General features: G+C 36.7%; 1 protein-coding gene across 1 annotated transcript in view; it reads right to left on the bottom strand.

Annotated features, from left to right (window-relative positions):
• The window catches only part of LOC123668044 (multidrug resistance protein homolog 49-like), an 88796-nt gene that overhangs the window by 34425 nt on the left and 26678 nt on the right, over positions 1–27693 (bottom strand). The window contains 4 exon segments of the mRNA XM_045601837.1: positions 5–176; positions 276–376; positions 3354–3487; positions 4101–4317. Coding sequence (XP_045457793.1) covers positions 5–176; positions 276–376; positions 3354–3487; positions 4101–4317 — 624 coding nt within the window.

The following is a 27693-nucleotide window of genomic DNA, read 5'->3' as shown; positions in this document are numbered from 1 at the left end:
TTACCCTAGCTACAGTAGCGGAGACGGCCAGGGCTATGGGCACGACGGCCAGTCCGGCCAGTGTCAACTGCCAGCCATGAAGTAGAGCTACTGTGGACGCCATGATTACACTGCCTCCCAGGTAGGCCGCCATTGAGACATGCTCGCCTACGCCTTGCTTTAGCTTGTCCACGTCCCTGGAGGAGAGGGGGAGTGGGGTATTACGAAAGTGTTATAATTCAGTTTTTAATTTACATATTTATTGTTTAATTATTGCATGTTGTGACTGTACTCACTCTGTAAGTGCTGAGGCAAAGTTCATGGTGGTGTTTGTATCAAAGAACGCTGTCTCCTGACTGAGTACTGAGCGAAGAAGTTTCCATCTCAGACGATTAATCTGGAAGTTACGAGATAATTTATTGTTACTTAATAAACACTTATTTGCAATAATAATGGAAAGGGTGGGGGTAAAAATCATGTAAAATTACAAGAAGAGGGTTTTATAAAGAGGTATAACGTTCATTTATTTGTCCTCTAACGCGCGATTTCTAAACCAAAAAGCATTTTTTTTAATTAATGTAATTTTCCAAAATTTAATACAATTATGTCTGTATTTAAAGATAATATTCTGAAAATTTCAATATGCTTTGTGCAAAAAATACACGTGATATTTTTGTATAGGGTAGTCTAAAACCCCATCACATATCACCAAAAAACGTCAAAGAGTTGCTAAAAACATCACGTTACTGGAGTCGCTTCAGCCTGTACTATCCCACTGCTGGGCCTAGCTCTCTTTCTCCATGTAGGAGAAGGATCAGAGCTTAATCCATCACGCTGCTCCAGTGCGGGTTGGCGGATATATTCCCTACTATGAGTAACGTTCGCTATCAGGTGTATATGATAACAATCAGGACCAACGGCTCAACGTGCCCTCCGAGACACTGTGGGGAGACCACGGGACTGCACAAACACCCAGACCACGGCAAACAGCATTTGCGGGGATCGCACCCGCAACTGCCAGCGTACGCTTCAGTCTGTAATATCCCACTACTGGGCATAGGCCTCTTTCCCCATGTAGGAAAAGGATCAGAGCTTAATCCACCGCGCTGCTCCAATGCGGGTTGGGGGAACCGCCATTATTAAAATATCTTTCATAATAAAATGTTATAAATGACGATAGTGAGCGAACTTCGTCACGCTAGCCTTAAATAGTTAATAATAGTATTGTAAGATGACGATTGACGTCCAGCAGTGGACTGTATTAGGTTGAAGTGAAGTGAATAATATTCTAGACAAGGCAAGGAAGGGCTAAAACTAGGACTCTAGTGTCTAATCGAGGCTAACCCGATAGAGCGTTGTAATCGCTTATTGACACTGATGTTGTTGAAGTAGGGCTTAGTTACAAACGCCCGGGTCAGTGCTCTGTTATAACTAACTATATTATAATATTATAAAGCTGAAGAGTTTGTTTATATGTAATTACTGTTTCGAATTGAAAAATTATTTTTGTTTTGCGTTTGACTGAGGAATGCCAAATTCATTTTTTAAAATCGACAAAAAAACTGAATTTTACGGAGAAGCGGGAATTAAAACCTTCAGAAAATTTATTTTTGGCTTTAGCCTCTGCCGCTGTCTTCAATAGGAATGAATCGACCTTGATACACTATTATTATAAGCCGAGATAGTGATGTAGAAAGTATTTTAATTTATACCGCGTCAAAGAGAGCGTGTTAATACATCGGAAGACAGAAACTTTATGGTATTACTAGCTGACCCCCAAACGTTGCTTTGCTATATATGTTATTAACCCCCTTAATGCCCCCCTTATAACTTAGGGGTATGAAAAATAGATGTTGGGCGATTCTCAGATCTACCCGATATACACATAAAATTCCATGAAAGTCGGTCCAGCCGTTTCGGAGGAGTATGATAACTAATATTGTGACACGAGAACTTTATGTATAAGAAGAGAGACAGTTGACAAGCTGTGACAATTCTAATTGTATTTACTGAAAAATATAATTATTTTAAGCGATTTCAAAAAAGGAGGAGGTTACTCAATTCGACCGTATATATATTTGAAGTCAGTTAAAAGATATTAATTAAAACTGAATTAATAATACAGAACTTTATTTCCTGTTGTTTTGTGTTGTTTATTATGTGCTGTGTGGCTACGGCACCAAAGAATATAGCCACTCCCTCTCTTCCTATGGGTGTCGTAAGAGGCGATTAAGGGATAACAAGGTTCCAGTACCACCTTGGAACTTAAGAAGCCGACCGATGGCGGGATAACCATCTAACCGCTGGCTTTGAAACACACAGGCCGACGACGGGCAGCAGCGTCTTCGGTGCGACAAAGTCAGCCCTGCGGTCACCAACCCGCCTGCCCAGTGTGGTAACTATGGGCAACACACATGAGTTCACGCATTTTTGTCGCGAACTTGTGGAGGCCTGTGTCCAGCAGTGGACTGCGATAGGCCGGAATGATGATGATAATGAGTTTATTATACCGCATTTTTTTCAAAATCTCTTAAACACATAAAAATCTTTAAAAGTCATACTTCCGTAAACAATGCTGTGGAATTTTAGCCGTGAATGTGTGAATTGTCTGAACCCACACCACACAGACCTCCATACGACTAACTTCTATATAAAGTAAATAAGAATGAATGATTCAAATTGATTCTAATTGCAGGGTTTCTTATATAATCACACATTTAATCACAAAACACACAACACATTCACACATCCACAGAGACACACGCATATAATATTTTAAATGTGCTCGTATATTGATTAAAATAATAAAACTCGGTAGATGAGAGGGGTAGCATTAACATGGGACACCACCCAGTACAGTTGCGACTTGTTGGTAACTCTCGTGTCCTTTTTGTAAAGGTTGTCTGGAAGAGATCGCTCTTTAGCGATAAGGTCGTCTTTTGTAGATTCCTTTTTTTTTATTTTATTTTTTCTTGCATATTTTATGTGACACGTATTGTTTCTGGTTTTACAATCTATACATATAATAAAATGGTAGGAAAGTCAAAACTGTACATTGAATATTTTTTTAAAAGAATACTTGGGGTGTGATCTACAATCGATACCAAAGCCAAAAATATGGTTTTTAGAATTTTTGTCTGTTTGTCTGTATGTATGTCCGGCATAAACTCAAAAAGTACCGCATGGATTTACTTCAAATTTGGCACGAATATTATTAATTATTTTAATAACCATGCTATAAGCTAGCTTCAAAGTATAAATAAAGACATTCTGTAGTATATTTAGCATCAGCATTGCACCCGTGCGAAGGCGGGGCGGATCGCTAATAAATAAACTATTTTGATGAAGACCAAGCAGAACAGAGGAGCACTCACCATCCTAGAGGCGGCCCAGTTGGCGAGCGTGACCGCGCAGGCGGCGGCCACCAGCTGGCACGCCATCACCGCAACGCTGGCGAGCGCGAACGCGACCGAGTCTTGGACAAGCGCGTCCATGTGTTGGGACTTGTCTGTGGCGTTGGTCCTGGAGGAAACAGACGTGGTGTTACTGCCTGTTTGTACATCTGAGTCGGCAAACAAGCGTACCGCTCACCTAATACGCTACAGCGTATAATATCCCACTACTGGGCATAGGCCTCTTTCCCCATGTAGGAGAAGGATCAGAGCTTAATCCACCACGCTGCTCCAATGCGGGTTAGCGGATATATTACTATGAGTAACGATCACTATCAGGTGTACATGATAACAACCGGGACCGACGGCTTAACGTGCTCTCCGAGGCACGGTGGGGAGACCCACAAGGACTGCACAAACACCCAGACTACAGCAAACACTTGTATGACCAATACAAATGTTTGTCACGTGCGGGGATCGAACCCGCAACCGCCAGCGCAACAGGTACAATCCATGGCTGTAACCGTTGCGTCAACGCGGCGTCACCTAATGGTAAGCGATTACCGTAGCTTATAGATGCTATACTAGAAGCATAGCAATTGTGTTGCTGACCCTACCCCTGACCCTCCAGCCGCTCTGGCTGCCTTACTCACCACAAGAACACTGCACTAGAGAGCATGATTTGAGAGCATTATTATTTAGCTGTGATCTTCTATCAGCTGCAGCTACTTCCTAATTTCCCCTTCACTTACAGTCTCTCCGCTCCTCCGAACCAGCTGAGTATGAGCGCATTGGATGGCGGTGCCTCCTCCTTGTGCCTCTGTATGAAGAGCGCGGTTAGCTCGCCGTAGATTAGCACCGCGGCCACCAGCCCGCCGGAACACAGCACGGCGAGTAACGCTCCCAGAGACGTGGCCGCTACCTCGCCCCATGTCGAATATCGCCACTGAAACAAGACAAAAATGACACTATTGTTATTTTTTTTTATAACAGTAAGGGCAAACGAGTGGACGACGACATCTAATGTAATTTCTCCTGGGGGGATTGGGGATTGGGTCGGCAACGCGCTTGCGATGCTTCTGGTGTTGCAGGCGTCTATAAGCTACGGTAATCTCTTACCATCAGGTGAGCCGTACGCTTGTTTGCCGACCTAGTTGTACAAAAAAAATTAGGATATTTATTTAGCAATGGCTACGCTTCCCGGTTTTACTTACGACACTCCCGTTCCAAGTAAAGATAATGGGATAAAAAGATATGTGTTATTCTGAATCTCCAGCCACCCGCTCAATCAGTTTAATTGGAGTAAAAAAAGTATATCACAGAGTCATTTTTTATACAACTAGGTCGGCAAACAAGCGTACAGCACACCAGACAGTAAGCGGCCACCGTAGCCTACAGACGTCAGCACCTGCACCGTAGCCTACAGGTGCTGACCCTACCCCCCACCCTGTCCAGGAGTTCTCTACCTCACACAGGAACACAACTTTAGAGACCTGTGTTATTTTCCTTCATATCGGTCGTATTCTATTAACTTTGACAATTCGAAACATTCAAACAATAATGCATGCTCGTTTGTGACTTAAAACAAAAAAACAGTTCGGAGCGAGATGAATCACGCGCCAACAAGAGGAAAAGGCGAAAACAATAACAATAATGGACTTCCAAGCGACAATAAATGTTATAATTAACTCATTTTAATTTTATTAAAGCTTCTACGAAGTATTCTAGCGACTACAATGTGTTTTTCCTTCCAAAATATTTGACAGTAAATCTAATTACCCGACTGCCAAGGAAGGGTTATGTTTTTCGCGCGTATCTTGTATGTATGTATGTTTGTATGTAATATTCTTTACTACCTCATATTTCCAGAACCACCGAACGGATTTACATAATTGAGGTATCGTTAGGTTCGTCTTAGCTGCCCAAGTGTTCTTAGATAGATTAGACATTAAAAAAAAAATCAAACATGGCGGCTGCGCGAAGCCATTGTAGTTAATGAAAAAAAAAATTTTTTTTTCTCGAATACTACAATATGGGTATCAAATTGAAGGGCACGATACAAGGATTTTAAAAAGGTATATCATGATTATTATTTAAACTAATTGCGTTTTTTCACAAACGAAAAAGTAATGGCTTTATTAATAAGTCGAACAAAATAATAAATTAATTGCGCATTATAATGAAACAACTATTTTCGGATTTTTTCGCAACATGACAGGGCAGTTCTTCCGTGACAATGGTTGCTGTAGTCTCCGAAACGTCGGGCATCTAAAAAACTTAGTAAACCGCGATAAAATCAGAAAAATTGTTTCATTATAATGAGTGAAAATCGCGTAAATATTAAAAAAACAATAAAAACGCATTATCAAGCATAACTCAATAACTACTCGTCAGATCTTGCGCAGATTTAAATCGATAGTCCTATTTAACTATTAATATAAAACATAACGAGCTTAGATTTAAAAAAATCAGTACTCTCATCAGGGGTGGCTATATTCTTAGCCATCAAAATCGGTACTCTGAGCAAAAAGTTGTGAGGTGACACACATGAAAAGAACAGTACAGGAACTAACTCTTTTATTGAAGTCTGTAAATAACTCAAATATTACAGCCCTAATTTCCTAATTTTTATTTTTCATTATAAAGCTACTTATATTATTACCGATCATCATGGGTGATGTTTGTTGGCTTGATAACAAATAATAATAATTATTTGTATATTTATCGATGATGCAATAATAGTGATAGCTTGCACAACATATTATATACCTATTATATTAACGTCGTCGAAAAGTTCGTTTGAATGCTGTATGCTAATGAAGATCTACCGATCCTGTTTCTAAAACAAGAATTGCCAAAATGAGCTTATTTTGTTAAGGAGCTTTGATATATAGAAGTAAGACAGAGTTTTATCCAACAGATATAGATATCTGGCAGATAACTTTAATGTAACTAATAAAGGTCTGTGGTTTATATATTATACCGATATTTTTTTTACACCATCAAACTGCACTTAATAAGTCAAATATATGACTTATAGTTTTTGTATTTGAAAGTTGTAGTTTATCAGTAATTTATTTCCAAGATAAACAATATCAGACACCTGTGAAATAGGCCGATATAAACACAAAAAGTGAAATATTACGTCCATAATTGTGTTTGTTCGCAAACGAAAAAAAACCGACTTCAATTACATCGAAGAGTAATACAACGTAGATCGACGAAAAAATAGTCAAGTAACTACGCGTTATCAAAGATTACTCAAAAATTAGTTATCAGACCTCGATAAAATTTATATGTGACCTCATGATAAACATCAGCTTTTGATTAAATTAAAAATTATCAAAATCGATACACGCAGTAAAAAGTTATTGCGGATTTTCGAGAGTTTCCCTCGATTTCTCTGGGATCCCATCATCAGATCCTGGTTTCCTTATCATGGTATCAAACTAGGGATATCCCCTTTCCAACAAAAAAAGAATTATCAAAATCGGTTCAGTAGAAAGTTATACGGTATAATACAACGTAGGTCCACGAAAAAAGCGTCAGGTAAAAACGCATTATTAGATATAACTCGAAAAGTAGTTGTTAGATCTCAAATAAATTTAAATGGGACCAATTGACACACACCACCTTTCGATTAAAAAAAATTGTCGAAATCGGTCCACCCGGTCAAAAATTCTGATTTAACATACATAAAAAAAAATACAGTCGAATTGAGAACCTCCTCCTTTTTTGGAAGTCGGTTAAAAAGAACGCAGTACGGTATCGTAGGTACAAGGGCGATCTTATCGTTGAAAAGCGATGACTTAAGCGACCTTGGGGTGGAGGAAATGGTCCTGTGGCATGGAAACTTAGAAGTTTTACACCCGAAGATTTTGAATACAGACATTTTTATTGAGTTTTTACTGTAGGTACACTACTCATTCTGTGCTAATGCGTTTTATATTTTAAAATATTTATCAACACAAAGTTAATCGAGTCTGTAACAAATTTCAAGAAACTTGAATAATTACTGAGAAAATGCGTTCAAATATATAAATTTAATTTGTCTGGTTCACGGCAAGCGGTTATGGTCCGGGAGCCAGTGACAGATTTTCATGACCAGTTTCCTAAACATTTTTGAATATCATATCAAAAATTGACCGTTCCAGCGGGATTCGAACCCGCGTCTCCGACTGACCGTGTCGGCGCTCTAGCCAATTAAGCTATGGAACGATGTTCCCGCTAGATCGACGACGACCAGTTTCCTCCCAATCCTGGTACCAAATGCTTGTAGATCCCACTTTAAAATTTGCTGGACTATACCTAATATATTGAATAACAAATAAAGTCAGCTGACCATAACTATATTCTTACTGCCGTAACCACCCAGCATATTCACATTCATAATATAAATCCATAACGCATTTTATGAAATTTCGATTGGGAGGAAATGATTGACCAAATTTGTACCTGGCTCCCGGACCATTACTGTAGCCTATACAGCCACAGTACTATTCTATACTATACTAGTATAAATACTTAGAGCAACATAATTTAAATATAGGGTAGTCCAATAATATAATGGACTTACATTGTGGGTTAATGATCACAACGATTATGTATCATCAATATCTAATTATTATTGGTAATATAGGAACGAAAATATTTAATTGTTTTACAATCGGTATAAATATTATAAGACAGACGCGCCATACGGCTCCAGCCATGTTTGTGTTTCTTTCTTCGATGGAGATCTTCAAAAGTTTTAAGAATGTAAATTTCATCAGTGACATTCTGAGAATTTGCGTATTTTTGTTTGTTTTTTGTTTTGTTCCTTTTGTCATTTTGATAATCAATATAGATTGTTATTATTTAAAAATCTATATATTCCAAATACTCTATCATTACAGCCTATACAGTCCACTGCTGGACATAGGCCTCCACAAGTTTACGCCAAAAATAACGTGAACTCATGTGTTTTGCCCATAGTCACCACGCTGGGCAGGCGGGTTGGTGACCGCAGTACTGGCTTTGTCGCACCGAAGACGCTGCTGCCCGTCTTCGGCCTGTGTATTTCAAAGCCAGCAGTTGGATGGTTATCCCGCCATCGGTCGGCTTCTTAAGTTCCAAGGTGGTTGTGGAACCTTGTTATCCCTTAGTCGCCTCTTACGACACCCACGGGAAGAGAGGGGGTGGCTAAATTCTTTAGTGCCGTAGCCACACAGCACTACTACTCTACATAAAGCATTAAATACACTAGCCTCATTCACCTGATTTCACACGAGTTTAGTGTATTGTTGAATTAAAAATTGTGTAACGGTAACAAAGAAACTGCTTGCTCGCTTCAGCTTCGCAGTTCACTGCTGAACGTAGACTTCTCCAGGTTCGCGCTAAGCTACCCGGTTCTCTGTAATCCTCATCCAGCCTAACGGGGATCATACATAGGTCATTTGTCCATCGGGCCGGAGGGTGTCCTTCACTGCGTTTGTCAACACGCGGTCTCCACTCCAGGACACGTCTGTTCCAACGGCCATCGGCCCAGTGTCGAGCGAGCCTACTGCCACTGCAACTTACCGATTTTGAGAACAGTCTTATTTTTGATCTTATCTTTGATATTGACCTCAAGCATAGCCCGTTGTAATGCATCTTGAGAGACATTAAACCTGTGAACTAATCCCTTCGCCAGTGTCCACGTCTCGGCTCCGTATGTTAACACAGGCAGGACGCATTGCTTAAAGACTTTTGTGTCCAAGAATTGTGGAGTCTTCGAAGTGAAGTCGACGAAGCCTGCCAAACGCCGCTCAGCCCAACCGAATCCTTGTCGAATCCTTGTTGAAGCTTTGTCGCAGCAAAGACGCTACGTCTTATCCGTCTATCGGTCCGTCACCGGTCTGTGTATAAGCCAGTTGTTGAATGGTTGTCCCGCCATCCGTCGGCTTCAACAGCTTAAAGCTGGTAGTGGAACTTTGTAACCCTTAGTCGCCTCTTAGGACACATACGGGAAAAGAGGGGGTGGCTATATTCTATTCTGCCGTACCCACACAGTTAACACAGAGAAACTGACTGCCTTAAAATTTTTAGCATGTAAAATTTTTGAAAAAAAAATCCTAAACTGCTGCATGCGATTTTGTAAATTAGATCAAAACTCGGGTCGGAAGTCGAATTAAAATAATCATCATCATCATTATAGCCTATACAGTCCACTGCTGGACATAGGTCTCCACAAGTTTACGCCAAAAATAGCGTGAACTCATGTGTTTTGCCCATAGTCACCACGCTGGGCAGGCGGGTTGGTGACCGCAGGGCTGGCTTTGTCGCACCGAAGACGCTGCTGCCCGTCTTCGGCCTGTGTATTTCAAAGCCAGCAGTTGGATTAAAATAATGCAAACTGCAAACTGCAAAAACAGTTTCACCGTGAACTTTCTAACTCGATATAAGATGTAAACCCACAACCATTCGGTCGAACTCCACGAGTCCTGCCCGTTGGACCACATCGAGTAATAAAAAGTGTAACACACAAACGTTGTTTACTGTCAGTTAATTGTCGACGCTTCTCGGAACAATCATTGCTCTAGATTACGACCGCTGTGAGGTTGACTCGTAACGACAATAAAAAGCTACACAAAATACATCAATTTGTAGTGTTTCGTTATTAATATTACATATTCATAACAAGAAATATAACAAAGTAAACAATTGTTTGTCAGAAAACATTTCACGATAATAAGGCAAAAAATATATATTTGAGTCTTCTCGCAAACCAAAATAAACCGACTTCAATTTACAATGACAAATACTACAATGAGGGTAGTCATGATAAGTTATCAAATACGTATTATTACTAATAACTAAAATGAATAATATAAAACAATATAAAAAAACAATATTAACTCAAAAACTATTTGTTAGATAACGGGACCTCACGACAAGTACTAACTTTCGAGTAACAAACATTAATAAAAATTAATATCGTTACACCCAGTATAAAGTTATGAGGTACATATCCCTACTAATATTATAAATGTGGATGTAAGTTTGTTTGGTACGCTTTTACGCGAAAACTACTTAACCGATGAAACTTTGTACAAATATTTTTGGAGGTATTAAAAGTAACATAGGATACTTTTTTATCAAAAAAAATAAATGCGAGCGAAGCCGCGGGTTAAAGCTAGTAAAAGATAAAGCCGAAAGGAGTCTCGTCCTTTATTTGAAGTCAAAACTGTCGCGGGATCCCGCGATACCGAGATCTCGTTACGATAACTCCTTATAATTTTTAAGAGAAATAGAAAGTTCCAGAACAACAACGTTTGTAGTCGATTTGTATGAGAAAATAACTCCAATACAAACCGTTGTGTTAACTAACGAGATACGCGCTCTAAACAGTTTCTTTTCGTAATAAAAAAGTGTTTAGCATCAGGAATTATACCTTTGTCGAATATTAACTAATAAATAAACACTGCACTTATTTAAATAATTTTTTGTCGTCACATTTAACGAATTATAAATTATAATATTTTAATTATATGTAATTGTTGTCTCTTTTTTGTTTATATTATTCTAGTTTCGTCAGAGTAACAATTTTAATTATTTTGCTATATTATAGGAAGTAAAAAATACATACGTATTTTATTGTACAAAGTTTTATTGTATTTAAAGAATTATTTTACATTTTAGTGCAAATTATTATTTTACAATTTAGTTTATTTCAGGAAGTCATTTTCAAAAAGTGGTCATTTGCAAATATAAATTATTTGAACTATTTTTTAATGCTTCTACTTATGATTTAATCGATTTAATTAATTTCAAATTAAGTCTAATATAATTTACATTGTTTAAACATAATTTTAAAATAATTGGTACTTAAAAATATTCTGAAGTTTTTTCTTGAAATTAAACTAATTTCTAATGCTATGTAATTTCCTTAAACGTAATTTCGAGTTTATCCGTATTAAAAAGTAGCCTATCACGAACAATTTTATTATTTTTATATTTTTGTATATATAAATTTTTGTTGTTCAAAATAATTGTGAGAAAATGATGACTAGCTAATAATAACAAAGCTAATACTAAAAAAAAACATTACACAACTGTGTGAAGAAGACACTGACCTCACGTTTCGACCTTCATTTTATCTGACACCTGAGTAGACTATCTTAAAAGCGATAAGTGGCTGAAATAGTGGAATACCAAGATTTATTAAATATACTTCCGGATAAAGTATCAAATAATACTCCGACCAGTAAGAATATCCAATCCATCCGATAAAATTTTCAAATGTATTTTTTTCTGTTTCACTATTAAAGTTCCTACTAATATTTCTCATATTTATAATACAGATAACTGTAATCTACTATATAAATTTTACGAAATCGTTACACGTCAGATAGCTTTATCAGGAAGTGAAGCACCTTAGGAATGTAATTTCCAAAAACCCTTTTAATTAAATATCATATTATATATTTTTTGTTGTTGTTTATAACTTAAAAAAATTAATTAAAAATCATTAGCGGAATCCTTATAAAATATAAAACAAAAAATATAAACACTACACATAATAATTCGGTAACAATACTGCGGAACACAAGTCTGTAATTTGCAGTTAGTCATTGTGACAGTTTGTTTCAATAGTAAAGATCAGCGGTTCCTAACCTGCGGTGTTCGTTCCCCTGGGTGTGCGCGGGTGCTACGGGTGTATGAATATTATATTGCTAATTACTGTTACAACAGTTAATTTACATACTGTACATAATATGTAGTTTAAATAATTAATTATTATATTTTATTGTTTATTTTGTTTTTTTTTTTCTTCTATTTTTGAAGGTTGTCTGTTATTGCATTTTTTAAATTATAATATTGTTATCTTCCTCATGTAATTTCAAATGTGTAATAAAGTGTTAAATAAATAATATTATAATGTATTACATCTTCAATATATAATGTAAAATGAACTTCGTATTTATTTAATATTATAAAAAGAAAAATTTGATTTTCGTACTTTTGAACATTGTTATGACGTGAGAAGTAATCACTGAATGACATGCTGCAGGCTACATTTTGACATTATAAAGGTGAAATAAAGGAGCTTTTCTTTTTTCTTCCTAAAAATTTTAAATTACAATCATCAAAATCGTATAATCCGAGCGGGCGAAGCCACGAGCGGAAGCTTGTAACTTACAAGTGATTAAGGTACTAGAGTGCAAGAGAAACGAGGCTCGTTTTTAAGAGTATGTGAGAACTAAATATGTAAATATTAAGACCTAATTAATTATAGTTAACTAGCGACCTCTGTCCGTCCATATTTTTTACAAGATAAGTAATCAGCAACATATCAGATACTAAAATCTTCTCCGATACACGCTGCATCTTATGGTATAGTATTATTCCGATCGGTTCAGTAGTTTTCGCAGTATAAGCGAATAAAAAAACCGTCTCTCTATTTATTACTATAGAAGTGAAACTGCAACCAATCGGAATGGAGGTTCTGCAGAGAGGAATCGGCAAGAAACTAAACAATTACTTCAAAACCGTCAACACATTGCTCAATTGACTGACTGAAACAATAACAGAAATATTTTTTGTCTGTCACTTTCAATTTATTGTCAAACATATTTCAATTAACAGCAATTGTCTTCTGTAGCAAGACTTTAATTGTTGTAAACCTTTAATTTAAGATGTGTCCGAACAATATAGCGCTTCTCAAACTTTTTTGCTCCATACCTTAATAAACTTATACTTCAGTAGTAGGGCACAGCAGGAAATTTCCTGCTCAAAGTATGGAACTGTTCTACCGGGGAAGTACCTCAATTTTGCAGATCACAGCTAATAAATAATTACTCGCAAGCAGTGTTGTGTACCTATATGAGTAAGGTGGTGAGTTCCTGGACAGGGTCTGGGGTAGGGACGGCAACGCGCTTGCGATCCTTCTGGTGCTGCAGCATAGGCTACGTAACCACTTACCGTAGCGGTGAGCTGTACGCTTGTTTCCCGACCTAGTTGTATTAAAAAGCTGCAAGTGAAGCCACGGGTTACAGCTAGTAATTAATTAATTTACTCTTTGTTGTACACATAAAAAGAAGTTTACAATTTACAAAACGATTCACAAAAAGAATACATTTCTTGGGCAACAGGCGGTCTTATCGCTAAACAGCGATCTCTTCCAGACAAACAGCTTGGAGTAGATAATGTGAAAAAAGCGGAAAGGGTGTACAGAATTAAAATGAAGAAAACAGGTAGAAAACCAAATATACACACATACATGCATACATACACAGTACTCAAAGTACTCAAGTGTTTCGTGACAAGTGAACTTTGTGACTACGTGGTCTGATACGATCTATTAACATAACCGAAACTGCGTTGTTTAACTTTAGTCCTTTGTACATTTAACTATTTATTACAAGTTTTTGTACAAAATTTAGTTTTTTCATTGCACAACTAATTCCTCGAGCGAGGAGGAAGTATTGAGCTCAACAAAAAAAACGCTTTTCAGATTTTAAGGAAATACATATAAGTTTCAGAATCTTAAATGCGTTTTATTATTCATTGTTATGTTATACTAGTGTGCACCCGCGGTTTTGCACGAATCTAAGAGAAATAGTTTTCATTAATGACGTGATTACATTGGTCATAGCGAGATGTTATATTGGTCCTTACCTCACGTGACCGTGAGGTAAGGACCGTAAGGTATCCGAAACGTCGGGCATTTAAAAAATCTAATAACCGCGATAAAATCCGAAAATGTTGTTTCATTATAATGAGTGAAATTAGCGTAAACATTAGAAAACAAGATGTCAATTAAAGTTGCCTTTTTAAATTGTTTACGAGAAAAGACAATTATATTTTGCATTAGTACTATATAATTATAATTAATATAACAATTTAGATAATTTAGTATGCTTTATCTAGTAAATTATATAAATATTTAGTCGTAAAAGTTTTGACAGTGAAATAAAAATGTCAAATTCGTCATCTGACATTTTGAGTAGGTACTTTGTTTTGTTTTAAAATGGCGGTGACTTAGAAAAAAGTAATAATGTCACATAATGTCACTTTTCGTTGTATGGGTTGCGTTTGTATGACAACTATTAGGCAACGTAAAATAAGCTTACTTCAAGAATATAAATGATTCGAAACGCTACAAAAAGGGCTTTGGAAGTAACTTCTCTGGAGTCTCTTCTAGGCTAGTCTCTTATATTAAGTACAATTCTGAGAAAATTTGCTGTGAAAATGTGATGTTAAGGAAAAGCATATAAAGTTAAAATATCAAAGCCAAAAAAAATGATTAAAAAAATAATTAACAAAAACTTTGTTTTTGAAAACATTTTCTTTACTAATAATTAAAAAAAAAATGAAAAAACTATTTTATATTTTCCTAAGAATATCAACTATATACCAAATAAAATACTAATTAAAAATGTTTTATTACATATAATCACGCCTCTTTCCCGTAGGGGTAGGCAGAGACCACTTCTTTCCACTTGCTACGATCCTTACATACTTGTTTCGCTTCATCCACTTTCATTATTCCCTTCATACATACTCGTCGGTTTAGGGTACTCTTGACCTGGCCTTTTTTCAAGACGTCCCCGATTTGGTCTTGAAATGTCCGCCTAGGTCTACCCCTTCCAACACTTCCACTCACACTCGCCTTATACACTTTTTTCGTCAGTCGTTCTTCATTCATTCTCTCGACATGACCAAACCATCTCAGCATACCTTTCTCAATTTTTCTCACTACATCTTCTTTCAGACCACACCGTTTCTTTATCTCACTATTTCTCATCCTGTCACTCAGTTTAACTCCTATCATACTTCTTAACGCTCTCATCTCAACTGCATTTATTCTGCTTTCATGTCTATTCTGCCATACCCAACTTTCACTTCCGTACATGAGTGTCGGGAGCAACACCCCCTCATGCACAGCCAAACGAGCCTTTTTAGACACCCTCCGACTGCTCATAAAGGAGTTCAAAGCTCCGTTCACCATGTTTCCTGCATTCACTCTTCTTTCAATATCACTCTCACACTTTCCATCTCTTGTAAACTTCGAACCCAGATACACAAACTCATTCACCTGTTCAATTTGTTCATCTCCAATCACGATATTACAGTCTGTCACTACCTCATCTCTTTCAAACACCATCACTTTCGTCTTCTTTACATTCATCTTCATTCCCTTTCTAACAAAAGCTCCACTCATAGCAGTTACCATCTCCTGCAACTCCTCGGCCGAGGACGCAAGTAGTACTTGGTCATCAGCATAGAGAAGACATTTGACGAGTAACTCACCCATTCTCAACCCACTTTCATTCTCTTTTAACTCTGTCAAGCAATTGTCCATGAACAAGTTAAACAGCCACGGTGACGCTACACATCCCTGTCTAACACCTTTTTCAATAATAAACCATTCAGTCTATGCCCCGTTTATCCTCACACAAGCACTAGAATCCCTATAAAGAGATTGTAGTGCTCGCATGAGTGCGCCGCTCACACCGTACACGGACAATGCTGACCACAATTCATTCCTCACCACTCTATCATAGGCCTTTTCCAGATCCACGAACGCGCAATAGACCTTTTTGTTTTTTGCTAAAAACTTTTCGGCTATGCACCGCAAGGAAAAGACCTGATCCGTACATCCCATTCCCTTTCTAAATCCCGCTTGTGCATCCCATACTTTTTCATCTGTTTCATTCACAACCCTTTCAATCAACACTTTCGCATACAATTTACCGACGACGCTGAGAAGGCTTATACCGCGGTAATTTATGCAGTCCTGCCGTGACCCTTTTCCCTTATACAACGGCACGATTACGGCTTTGCACCAGTCTTCCGGTACTTGCCCATTTCGCCAGCACAAATTGAAAAGGCAGTACAGCTGGCTAGCCACTATACCCTGTCCAGCCCTCAGCATCTCGACGGTGATCCTGTCATACCCTGCAGCCTTACCTAATCTCATACTTTTCAGCGCTTTCACTATTTCATCCATGCTTATCTCACTTTCATCGACATTTATACTACTCTCAATGGAAGGTGCCGGATGTTGTACCTGTACTTCCTCTCTTTCAAACACACTTTCAAAATACTCTTTCCATCTCTTTAACACACATTCTTCTCCATTTATAACGCTCCCATCTTGACTCCTGATTGTGCTCAGCTCCGAGGGAGAAATTTTTCCTCTGGCTGTTTTGATGGATTTCCAGAAAAACTTAATGTTTGACTGGAAATCTTCAGTGAGCCTCCTATCAAAATCATCCTTTCGTTCTTCTTTCTTTCTAGACACAACTTCTTTCGCTACTGATTTCAATCTTTTATACTTCGTTCTTGCTTCCTTTACCTCGTCATCCGTTGCCTTTTGAACCTTTTGGTTAGCTTTTGTTGCTAACCAATCCAACCACGCTTTCTTCTTTTCTTGCACAGCCTTTTGTACATCTTTATCCATCCACACATTATAGTTCTTTCTTCCTTTCCTTCTTTTAGCTACCCCGCACACCTCAATAGCACTATTCACGACCCCTTTCTTAAAAGTCTCCCACAAATTCTCAATCACACCTATCTCTTCTATTCCTTTAAAACTTTCTTTCAGTTTCTCTACATACTCATCTTTCTTTTCTTTTCCTTGTAGATTTTCCACTTTTATTCTGGCTAAAACACTCGTAGGCTCGGCCCCTCGGTGGCGCCATCGTTTAAAGAGGCCGCGTATTCGGGCTATGACCAGGAAGTGGTCTGTGTCGAGACCAACACCGCGGTATGCCCGAGTGTCAAGCACTTTCTTTCTCAGTCTATAAAGTAAATGTTTTATTAAACAAAATAAAACAATCAACTTTTGTTGATAACCGTCGCGTCGCTTCAACATATAATTATTATTTATTAAAATAATTGTGAAGAACAAAACGCAATTAGAAGTTAAGCTTTATTAGTAAATTACTTATTAATTATTTTGAAAATATTAAATTACAAGTTTCGCAACACGCGAGAATCCGATAGGAAACTTTGTATAAAATAAAGTATTAGGTACCTACTACAATAATATTGAAAATTGACTGACTGACTGAGCATCTCCAGACTGACCTAAGTCAGTCGGGTACAGGGTTTTAGGCATAGCCTCTCTACCCGGTCTGTCTTCACGGAGGGAGCTCAGGATGAGGGGGGTCAGGGCTATACCTACTAAAGTAGGCTATGGACTAATGGGAGAAACTTCCAGAGAAGTTCTATCCCTAATGGAGTTCGAGGGAACCTCGGGAGGTCCCGGGTGTCCTATTCGTCATCACGGTCAACACTGTCGTCGCCACCGACCGCAGCGTTGGGCGACGTGTGGCGTGTGGTCTTGCGTATCTTGGTATTAAAACTGTTTTAGTCAGGAGATTGTGACGTCGTCACTGAATGACGTGGGTTATAACCTATAACGGCTAAACCTAACCGCTATAACTGTTTACTCGTAAACGAAAAAAAGAACTGACTTCAATTACCTCGCCCTGTAATTCAACGAAGGTAGACGAAAAAATATTCAAGTAAATACAGATTATTATTATTATTATTATTATTCTTTATTGCACTTAAAAAAAGAAACAATCACAAATCATTTTTACAAGGGATGTTGGCAAGGGCGAACTTATCTCCCAGTCTACCCATGGTGTTGAGAAATGATGTTACCGCGGGCGAATATAATAACAATAATAATGTAATAATAATAATAGGCGAATATAAGCGTTATTATTATTAGACACAACTCAAAAAAGTACTCGTGAGATTTCGATCAAAATTAAACGAGGCCACGTGACCGGCACCAGCATTCGATTAAAAAAGAAACATCGAAATCGATATCACATAGGTAAATACATAAAAAATACAGTCGAATTGAGAACCTCCTTTTTTGATGTCGGTTAAAAATTGTGTAATAAACGCGGTCGAAGCCGCGTGCGAGGCTAGGCACTGATAAAAAATATGTAATTATTTTTTCTTACTTCGAGTTTTTAATTTTTAACAAACCTAATCTTGATAATAACAAATACAAAATAAAAAATTCGTATTTAGAAGGAGGGGTCCTTATTGAAGTCGGTTAAAAAGAGTTACGCTATCTGGAGCAGTCGTTAAGTTATGTGCATATGTGTGTACATTTCAGTGATTTTTTTTTTAAATTTAGACTTACACTTTACTTGTTTAAATTCGTCAACTATATTCTACATTTATTCACGATGTTTAATTAAATATATCGCGAGCTGAACCGCGCCGTCCGTTCATTGATACACGACAACGGGTTCAAGTACATTCCCACAAACTTGGCCTCTGCTAACTTCAATTACATCCCTAGGTATCTGTGCCGCAGATTATTATAAATTATTTAATAATTGTGTTTGCTCAGAAACGAAGAAAAAAATAATTTCGCATTACGTATTAATATTACGTATTATTATAAGTATTATTAGATTAGGATAACTCAAAAAGTGCGCATCAAATCTCATATTCATAAATTCGATAATTGAGACCACACGACACGCACCAGATTCTGATTAAAAAAAAAAATCATCAAAATACAGCCTGTAAAAAGTTATAAGGTAAGCACGGCCTGCTCAAGATCTGGAGCAGCCTGACTGGGGTAGTACTTCGACCTTACAGAAGATCACAGATAAATAATACTGCTTTCAATTACTGTTGTGTTCCTCGTGGTAAGGTGACCAAAGCTCCTGGGGACCCCTCATTGGGGACAGGGTCGGCAACGCGCTTGCGATGCTTCTGGTGTTGCAGGCGTCTATAAGCTACGGTAATCGCTTACCATCAGGTGAGCCGTACGCTTGTTTACCGACCTAGTTATATAAAAAACTAGCGGCCCGCCCCGGCTTCGCACGGGTGCAATGCTAGCAATATATTAATATTAGCAATGTAAGCGCAAAACAATGTATATTTACTTCATCACATTAAAAACCTCTAAAACTATCAGTGTTCCTCTACTATATTATGCATATATTATACATATAAACCTTCCTCTGGAATCACTCTATTTACTAAAGAAAATCGCATCAAAATCCGTTGCGTAGTTTTAAAGATCTAAGCATACAGACAGCGGGAAGCGACTTTGTTTTATACTATGTAGTGATATGGAACTCTAAGAATCTGTTTCGTTCTAAATATCAAATCCGCTTTTTATATAATTTTTTACCGTAATAATAAAAACACTGTAGGTGTTACTAATTGATCGAGTTTCTAAATCTCTGACATGTTTAATTATTTCTTGGCATATTCATAACTTTTTTATAATTTGAACTTGGATTAATTCAGACGGTAATTTACAGGTATATATCGCTCCGGTGTATTGGTGTGAGTAGTCACCTAAAATACCGACGGATTGTGGGTTCGATTCCCGGTCAAGATGGATAGTTCTATTTGTAAAAATATAGAGGACGTTCTTGAATCGACTTTATTTTTTATGTGTGTTACATAATAGTTTGTACTGGTTTTTTTTTTTTTTCTGAATATTTTATTGACACCTGGTGCTTGTAATGATCGAGGTCTGACGAATATTATTAACTTGTCTCAATTAATGCTAATTTGACTGATTATTTTTTATTCTTCCCACGTGTGACTTGTCAATTGAAGTCAGTTACCTTTCGTTTGCATACATAACACATAATTATAACAGTAGTATATTTTTAAAATTTGTATAAAATAGCGTACTCAATGGGTTTTTGATAAAATTTTGTACAATAATAGCTTATATACCAACTAATAACTTAGGCTATAATATATCGCAGTATGACTCATATAAGCGAAGCAGAAAACACTTTAACATGAGTATCTATATATCGTATATATCCTTTATAGAATCGTAAACTATGCAATTGATCATGTCAAGATCTTCATCGTTGATGCACTAGCCAAGGTTTCTGAGTTGGTACGACCAAAAAATAAATAAATAAGGCGATGCAACGAGCGTAGGCCGCAGCAAGTTTTTTGTTTAAAAAACGGGGACTTTTATGTTACATATAAGTAGTTCAAACAAGGAAAATAATTGTAAACAGACATACCCGATGACTAAAGCTGACTGAATAATAACGATGAACGATTAACACATATATGACATTTCAATACTCGGTCAGACTATACAAGGGAATTCCACACAAACCTGTTTAAGAAAAGTGTAACCTGGACATTCGGTACAAACGTAGTTATGTACGATTGATGGATTGCAGTTTTATTGTATGTATTACTAGCGCCATCTCATGGTTTTACGCGTAATTTCCCGCCCCATGGGAACGTTGGACTAAAAAATACTATGTGTGTTATTCTAAATCTCCATCTATCTACGTAGAAAGTTCCATTACAATCAGTTCAGTAGTCCATCTCTCCTCACAAGCTTTCCAAGACCTTTGCCTTCCCAAGTTCTCATCGACCATCCCGGTTCTCCGCAATCCCCATCCAACCCCTCCACCGGCGACGTTACGTAGATCGTCGGTCCAGCGGGCCGGACGACGTCCCTCATTGCGTTTACCACAATTTAGTTTTTGGTTTAGGCTTAAGATTTCAAATATTTCCAGAAGGTCGTGATCCCAATGTCAACTGGGAGATAAAATTTATCAGTTACTAGTGAAATTGGCCCTGGACATAAATATTTTTATCTGGACAAGTATCTGTAACATGCTATCTTTTATCTGCGAGCGCTGTTTCCGATTTTTACAAGGGCTTCTTGGCTGTCTGTCAAAAGGTACATTCGGTGATAAGGTAACGTATGCTTCAGTGTTATTTTAAAATAAAATATTGTTTAAGTTAATCTTTTAGAAACGATATAAAGCACATGGTTAAAAAAAGTATGCACGTAAGATGTTACACTTCAACTAGCTGACCCCGCAAAAGTTGTTTTGCCATATATGTTATTAACCCCCTTGATCCCCCCCTTATAACTTAGGGATATGATTAAAATAGACGTTGACCGACTCTCAAACCTACCCGATATGCACACAAAATTTCATGAGAATCGGTCAAGCCGTTTCGGAGGAGTTTAACTACAAACACCGCGACACGAGAATTTTATATATTAGATTAATAATAATAATAATAAACGGTTCACATTCAACGGATCCCCCAGTAGGATTTTCTCCTGTGTCAGGGGTCCGGAAACACAATACACAAACACAACGCCCAGACCACGACTAACATCTCTATGGTCTATGAAATAGTTCTGAAGAAGTAAATTCCAGTCACGTGTATAAGCAACACACACTTTTGTGTATTTATTTTAGGCTTTTTTATTTATTTATAAATTTACATCCACGGGCTCAAAATGCCCATGCTTTTTGTTAAACAAGCATTACAATTATATTAATACCACACGCGATTTGTCATACAAACTACTTATCGACAGTCCTGTGACTGCTTAGTAAAATTAGGTCGTGGCCTGACACTGACGGTTTTTTTTCCCTTACAAATACTTTTTGATCACTCATTATTCATTTATTCATAATTTTTGAATACTTAATTCGTTTTCTTATCTATGTCTATCAATTATTTTAGGTTAAGTCAAAAATTAAAATAATTTTACCGGTTCTAAAAACTGTATTGAGACTGTTATCTCACACAAATCTTCTCAATCAATAAAAAGTAAAGTATCAAAAAATACAGAGTACATAATGAATTCTAATCGAAATTAAACGATATTTAACTGGTTTTAGCTGATTTAGGTTTTTACGATCGATCGAATATTATTGAAGTTATTTTCCTTATGATTAAGTTAGCTTGTAGCGGAGATCGTTCGCTACCAAACGTGATAACACGTCAGAGTATGTTTTGGTCACCCCTCCACGTTACCCAAAAGTGTATCTTCACAGATTAAAGGTTTTTTAAAGATTATTTTTGCTTCTTCATTGATTTAAATTGAATATAGACCACCCCTCCCCCGCTAAGGGCCGGGTCTTTGCTTAGAGTGACGAGGTACGACAAAAGGCAGATTTTTTAAATATTATCAAAAAAATCTTTTATAGTTGAAGGTATTATTACAGTATTACAGGCTGTATCGTGATCATATGCTTACAGTATATTATATGATTAATGTGTGCGGACACAGTTGCGCAAAACTAACATCAATGAGATAGCGACCTGTATCTACATCTGTCTGATTATTGGTTTTATGAATATTTTCGTAATGAAAAACGTTATTTGTTTTACAAATATTATTAACCGAATTCCAAAAAAGGAGGAGGTTCTCAATTCGATTGTATTTTTTATATAATCGAAAGGCGGTACGTGTCATGTGACCACATGGATCCCATTTGAGATCTAACAAGTACTTTTCAAATTATAACTAATAATGTGTGTTTACTTGACTATTTTTTCGTCTACCCACGTTTTATTACTGGTCGATGTAATTGAAGTCGGTTTTTTTTCGTTTGTCAGCAAATACAACTATTTTTAAATGAATTCTAGAAAAAATGGCTAATTATCAATAAGTTAATATAATCAACGGAAAATTTGACTCATCGCTTGTTGAATGGATTAGATGTGGCATTTAAGAATAGAATCACTATAAAAAATATAAGAAATGATTTGAAGTCGTATTATCTGAACAGCCTGTAACTGTTTGCAACAAACCGGTTTTGTGTCTCGATCGCCTCTCTGCGGACGCAGTTACACCGAATTAAAAGATACCTACTTTAGTTTGTAGAACTACCCTCCTTATTACTAATTGCCTAAATGAACTGTATTCAAACTTAACATCCCGGACAAATCTCTGTGATTTTTGGAGTGTATTACTGTAATTTTTTTAATGTAAAATGAGTTTCAATAATAAAAAAAAAATCTGTAACCATCTTAAAACCATGTATTTGTGGTTTACGATAGTGTAGATTAAAATAAATAAATCTATACTAATATTATAAGCCTGATTTTTTTGCTTAAACGCGCCAATTTTAAGAAGTAGTGGTTCGAATTCAAAAATTATTTTTGTGTTGGATTGGTCATTTCCCGAGGCTGGCTGTGGGTTATTTATTATAATAATATTTAAGTATGTTTTTTCCTCATGTGAAACTTAATCTATTACATATAATAAAATGGTAGGAAACAAAACTGTACATTGAATATTTTTTTAAAATAATACTTGGGGTGTGATCTACAATCGATACCGAAGCCAAAAATATAGTTTTTAGAATTTTTGTCTGTTTGTCTGTATGTATGTCCGGTATAAACTCAAAAAGTAATGCATGGATTTACTTCAAATTTGGCACGAATATTATTAAGAAGTCGGGTCAACATATAGACATCATATTATCACGCTATCACCTACGGGGAACGAGCAGTGAACCTTTATTTCTTCAACGCATTCTGCAACAACGTGTAATCTAACGACGTGTATTTGAATGTTGTTGTTATTATGTTAATAACCATATAAATAAAGACATTCTGTAGTATATTTAGTATCAGCATTGCACCCGTGCGAAGTCGGGGCGGGTCGCTAGTAAAATTATAAAAAAATGTGTACTTATGTGCGCACGTAAGAAGTTATACTTCATTGGCTAACTTCACGTTGCTAACTTCTTCGTTGACTAGGTAACTTCAGTTGTCGGTTTTTTGGTGACGGCGTGCGCGCGCATCTAAAAAATTTACCCTCATAATTTTTCCCTTACGCGCCAAAAGAACTATATAACTATATAACTTCAATTCCTAATATATCACCATATAAGTAACGTATGTTACACTAGTTTCCCCGAAGAAGCATTGTCCAAACAAATCGTTCACATATTTCATTCAATTGCACGTTTTACTCAGCAGAAATGTATCATATTAATCGTTCAACTCAATGGAGTACAAAGTTATGCGTCGCAGAACCAGTTAATTGGTATGTCACGCTGCAGCCGCGGCCTGTCTCAGTAATCTACGAATATCTTCGCTAAAGATAGGATTTTCACATTCTAATCGATCAAAACCAAAAAATCTCTTTTCAAATACTAGCGGCCCGACCCGGCTTGGCACCGTTACCTTTTTAACAAAAATTTGAAAATTAAAAGTCTATAATACACACGCATAATCCCTGCTATTAGCGTCAGGTTACTAAATGAAATGTGCTGTGTGGCTACGGTACTAAAGAATATAGCCACCCCCTCTCTTTCCGTGGGTGTCGTAAGAGGCGACTAAGAGATAACAAGGTTTGGCGGGATAACCATCCAACTGCTGGCTTTGAAATACACAGGCCGAAGACGGGCAGCAGCGTCTTCGGTGCGAAAACAGTATTATTATAGTTCAAATATTATTATAGTAAATAATTATAGTTCAAAGTGCAACTATCACTGATACGGAGAATAGATTCTGCAGAGAAGAATCGGCAAGAAACTACGCAGTTATTGCTTAAAAGGAAGTTTCAATATGTACAAAATCATTATAAATCATCCATAATACATTAATTCGCACAAATTTTCAAATTTATAATACTAAGCAAGATAATAAACAAGTCAAAATAAAATCTAAAAATTTTAATAAGTCTAGAAATTAAAATAAATATTGAGTCATTGTTCGATAGTGTATTATTGTTATTGTAACTCTAATTCAGACTCTAAATTTTGATATGACTAATTTTATAACAAGTTTTTTAAAAGAGTATAACTGCGGAATCTTTTGCCGATTTTCCTTTACACATACTACATTCCGAATCGGTGGTAGCTACACCTTCACTCACTTCAGCCTATCGCAGTCCACTGCTGGACACAGGCCTCCACAAGTTCGTGCTAATAATGGCGTGAACTCATGTATTACGGTTAGTGACCGCAGGACTGGCTTTGTCGCATTGAAGACGCTAGTGCCTATCTTCGGCCTGTGTATTACAAGCCAGCAGTTGGATGGTTATCCCGCCACTGGTCAAATTTTTAAGTTCCAAGGTGGTAGTGGAACTATGTTATCCACGGATAGAGAGGGGGTGGCTACATTCTTTACTGCCGTAATTAAACAGCATAACTAAAATTATTTTAAAAAGGGCCTATTTCACCGGTCACTACGCTGTTTGACAGATGGCGGTATCCAACAGATACAAGTTTTGATGTATTATTCTTTTTCACCATTACATTTTACTACAATATGATACATTTCTAATCGCCAATGTGAATCTAAAATTTAAAGTTCTTTCATTGACGAGAAACAGGTTTTAATGGCATATTCTACCTCCTGCTGTTAGTTTATTCGTAACTTATTTGCTGGATAAACTTGATACGCAAATGGTGAAATAAGATCTTAAACTTATATAATTATAAACCATAAAATAACGATTTAAAACTGCTCTAGAAGTCCACTTGAACAGACTATTCTGATTTTGATTTAGTTTCTGAGACAGACCGCCAATAAACTCAACGATAAACAATATGATGCTACACTCAATATGACTCAAATATGAATAAACGTTAAAAAATATATAATATATGTAGTATGATCACGTAGCTTGTCTATTATGTAATAAAATAATACAATAAACCGAGGAAGGAAAACCGTATAAATACGTTTTAGAACCGCACATTCCGCGCCGTGTATTTAATGTCGGGTAATTTATTTAAATTAAAGGATAACATTGTATAAAAACGATACGCAGATTATCTCGATGGCGGTTCCGTACCATTATGGTTCTATAACTATGAAGTGATCGAGATTTGTATGTTTTATAATTCGCTTTTTCCGTAGTAATTTTTGACGCGATTTTAATTCGTGATTTCGCGGTGTGCAATCAGCGCCATCTATAGATGTGAATATAAAAAATGGGGTCAGTTTCATGGGCGAGAAATACTGACCCCATGGCTTTAAAACCCGGTGTGAATTTACCCGGGTATATAGACTCAGCTTACAGGCCTGTACCCGGATAGACCGAAAGGCTATATAAGGAAGAACTCCTGCATTGAAACCATGCTTGAAACAATTATATATTGTTAAACATTTAGCTAATAGCGATCGTTACTCATAGTAGGGAGCATATCAGCCAATCCGCATGGAGCAGCGTGGTGAATTAAGCTCTGATCCTTCTCCCACATGGGGAAAGAGGCCTATGTCTAGCAGTGGGATATTACAGGCTGAAGCTGTGGCTTCAGCTATAAACATTTAAGCTTTTCATATTCTAATACATATAGACTAGCTTATGTACACACCAATAATACCCATCTAGTAGATTTATAAATTGTATAAAATTAAATCACAATCACATAAGCTTATTTTACTGATTTTAAATATAAAATATAAAAAGTGATAAAATACAATTCAAACCAAGTTTATCATGACGGTATAAATTATAATTTTAAGTTTTAAAACAATTTGTTCGAATCAAAGACACACGCTAGGAGCACATCAGAGGTATCAACAAAAACCAAACGATCCAAAATGATTGTCGTAAAAATTGCCTAAAATTACAATCATACCACTGTGTCAGTTCAGCGATGTACTTCACTTATTGTTAGTTTGGTTTAAGGAAATGACCGCTCTTCGAATTTATAATTTAACTAGCGCCCGCCTCGGCTTCGCACGGTTACAAACTATCAGTGTTCCTCTACTATATTATGCATGTGTTATACATATAAACCTTCCTCTGGAGTCACTCTATTTACTTAAGAAACCCGCATCAAAATCCGTTGCGTAGTTTTAAAGATCTAAGCATACAGACGGCGGGAAGCGACTTTGTTTTTAACCTACTTCCAAAAAAGGAGGAGGTTCTTAATTCGACTGATTTTTTTTTTATGTATGTTACATCAGAACTTTTGACTGGGTGGAGCGATTTCGACAAATTTTCTTTTTATCGAAAGGTGGTGTGTGCTAATTGGTCCCATTTAAATTTATTTGAGATCTAACAACTACTTTTCGAGCTATATCTAATAATGCGTTTTTATTTGACGATTTTTTCGTCGACCTACGTTGTATTATACCGCATAACTTTCTACTGGGTGTACCGATTTTGATACTTCTTTTTTTGTTGGAAAGGAGATATCCCTAGTTTGGTATCATGATAAGGAAACCAGGATCTGATGATGGGATCCCAGAGAAATTGATGGAAATTCTTGAAAATCCGCAACAACTTTTTACTGGGTGTACCGATTTTAATAATTTTTAATTTAATCGAAAGCTGATGTTTGTCATGTGGTCACATATAAATTTCATTGAGATCTGATAACTACTTTTTGAGTAATCTTTGATAACGCGCAGTTACTTGAGTATTTTTTCGTCGATCTACGTTGTATTACTCGTCGATGTAATTGAAGTCGGTTTTTTTTCGTTTGCGAGCAAACACAATTATATACTATGTAGTGATATTCGATTTTAAATGACAACCATCTGATCTGGCGAGCTTCGTACCATAATTATCATAATTTCTTTCGACTTTTTTTTTATTTTC

The sequence above is a fragment of the Melitaea cinxia genome, chromosome 30 (assembly GCF_905220565.1).
Source record: "Melitaea cinxia chromosome 30, ilMelCinx1.1, whole genome shotgun sequence".
Taxonomy (NCBI): Eukaryota; Metazoa; Arthropoda; class Insecta; order Lepidoptera; family Nymphalidae; genus Melitaea; species Melitaea cinxia.
Note: the sequence above shows the minus strand (reverse complement) of the source record. Positions and strands in the feature narration are given on the sequence as shown.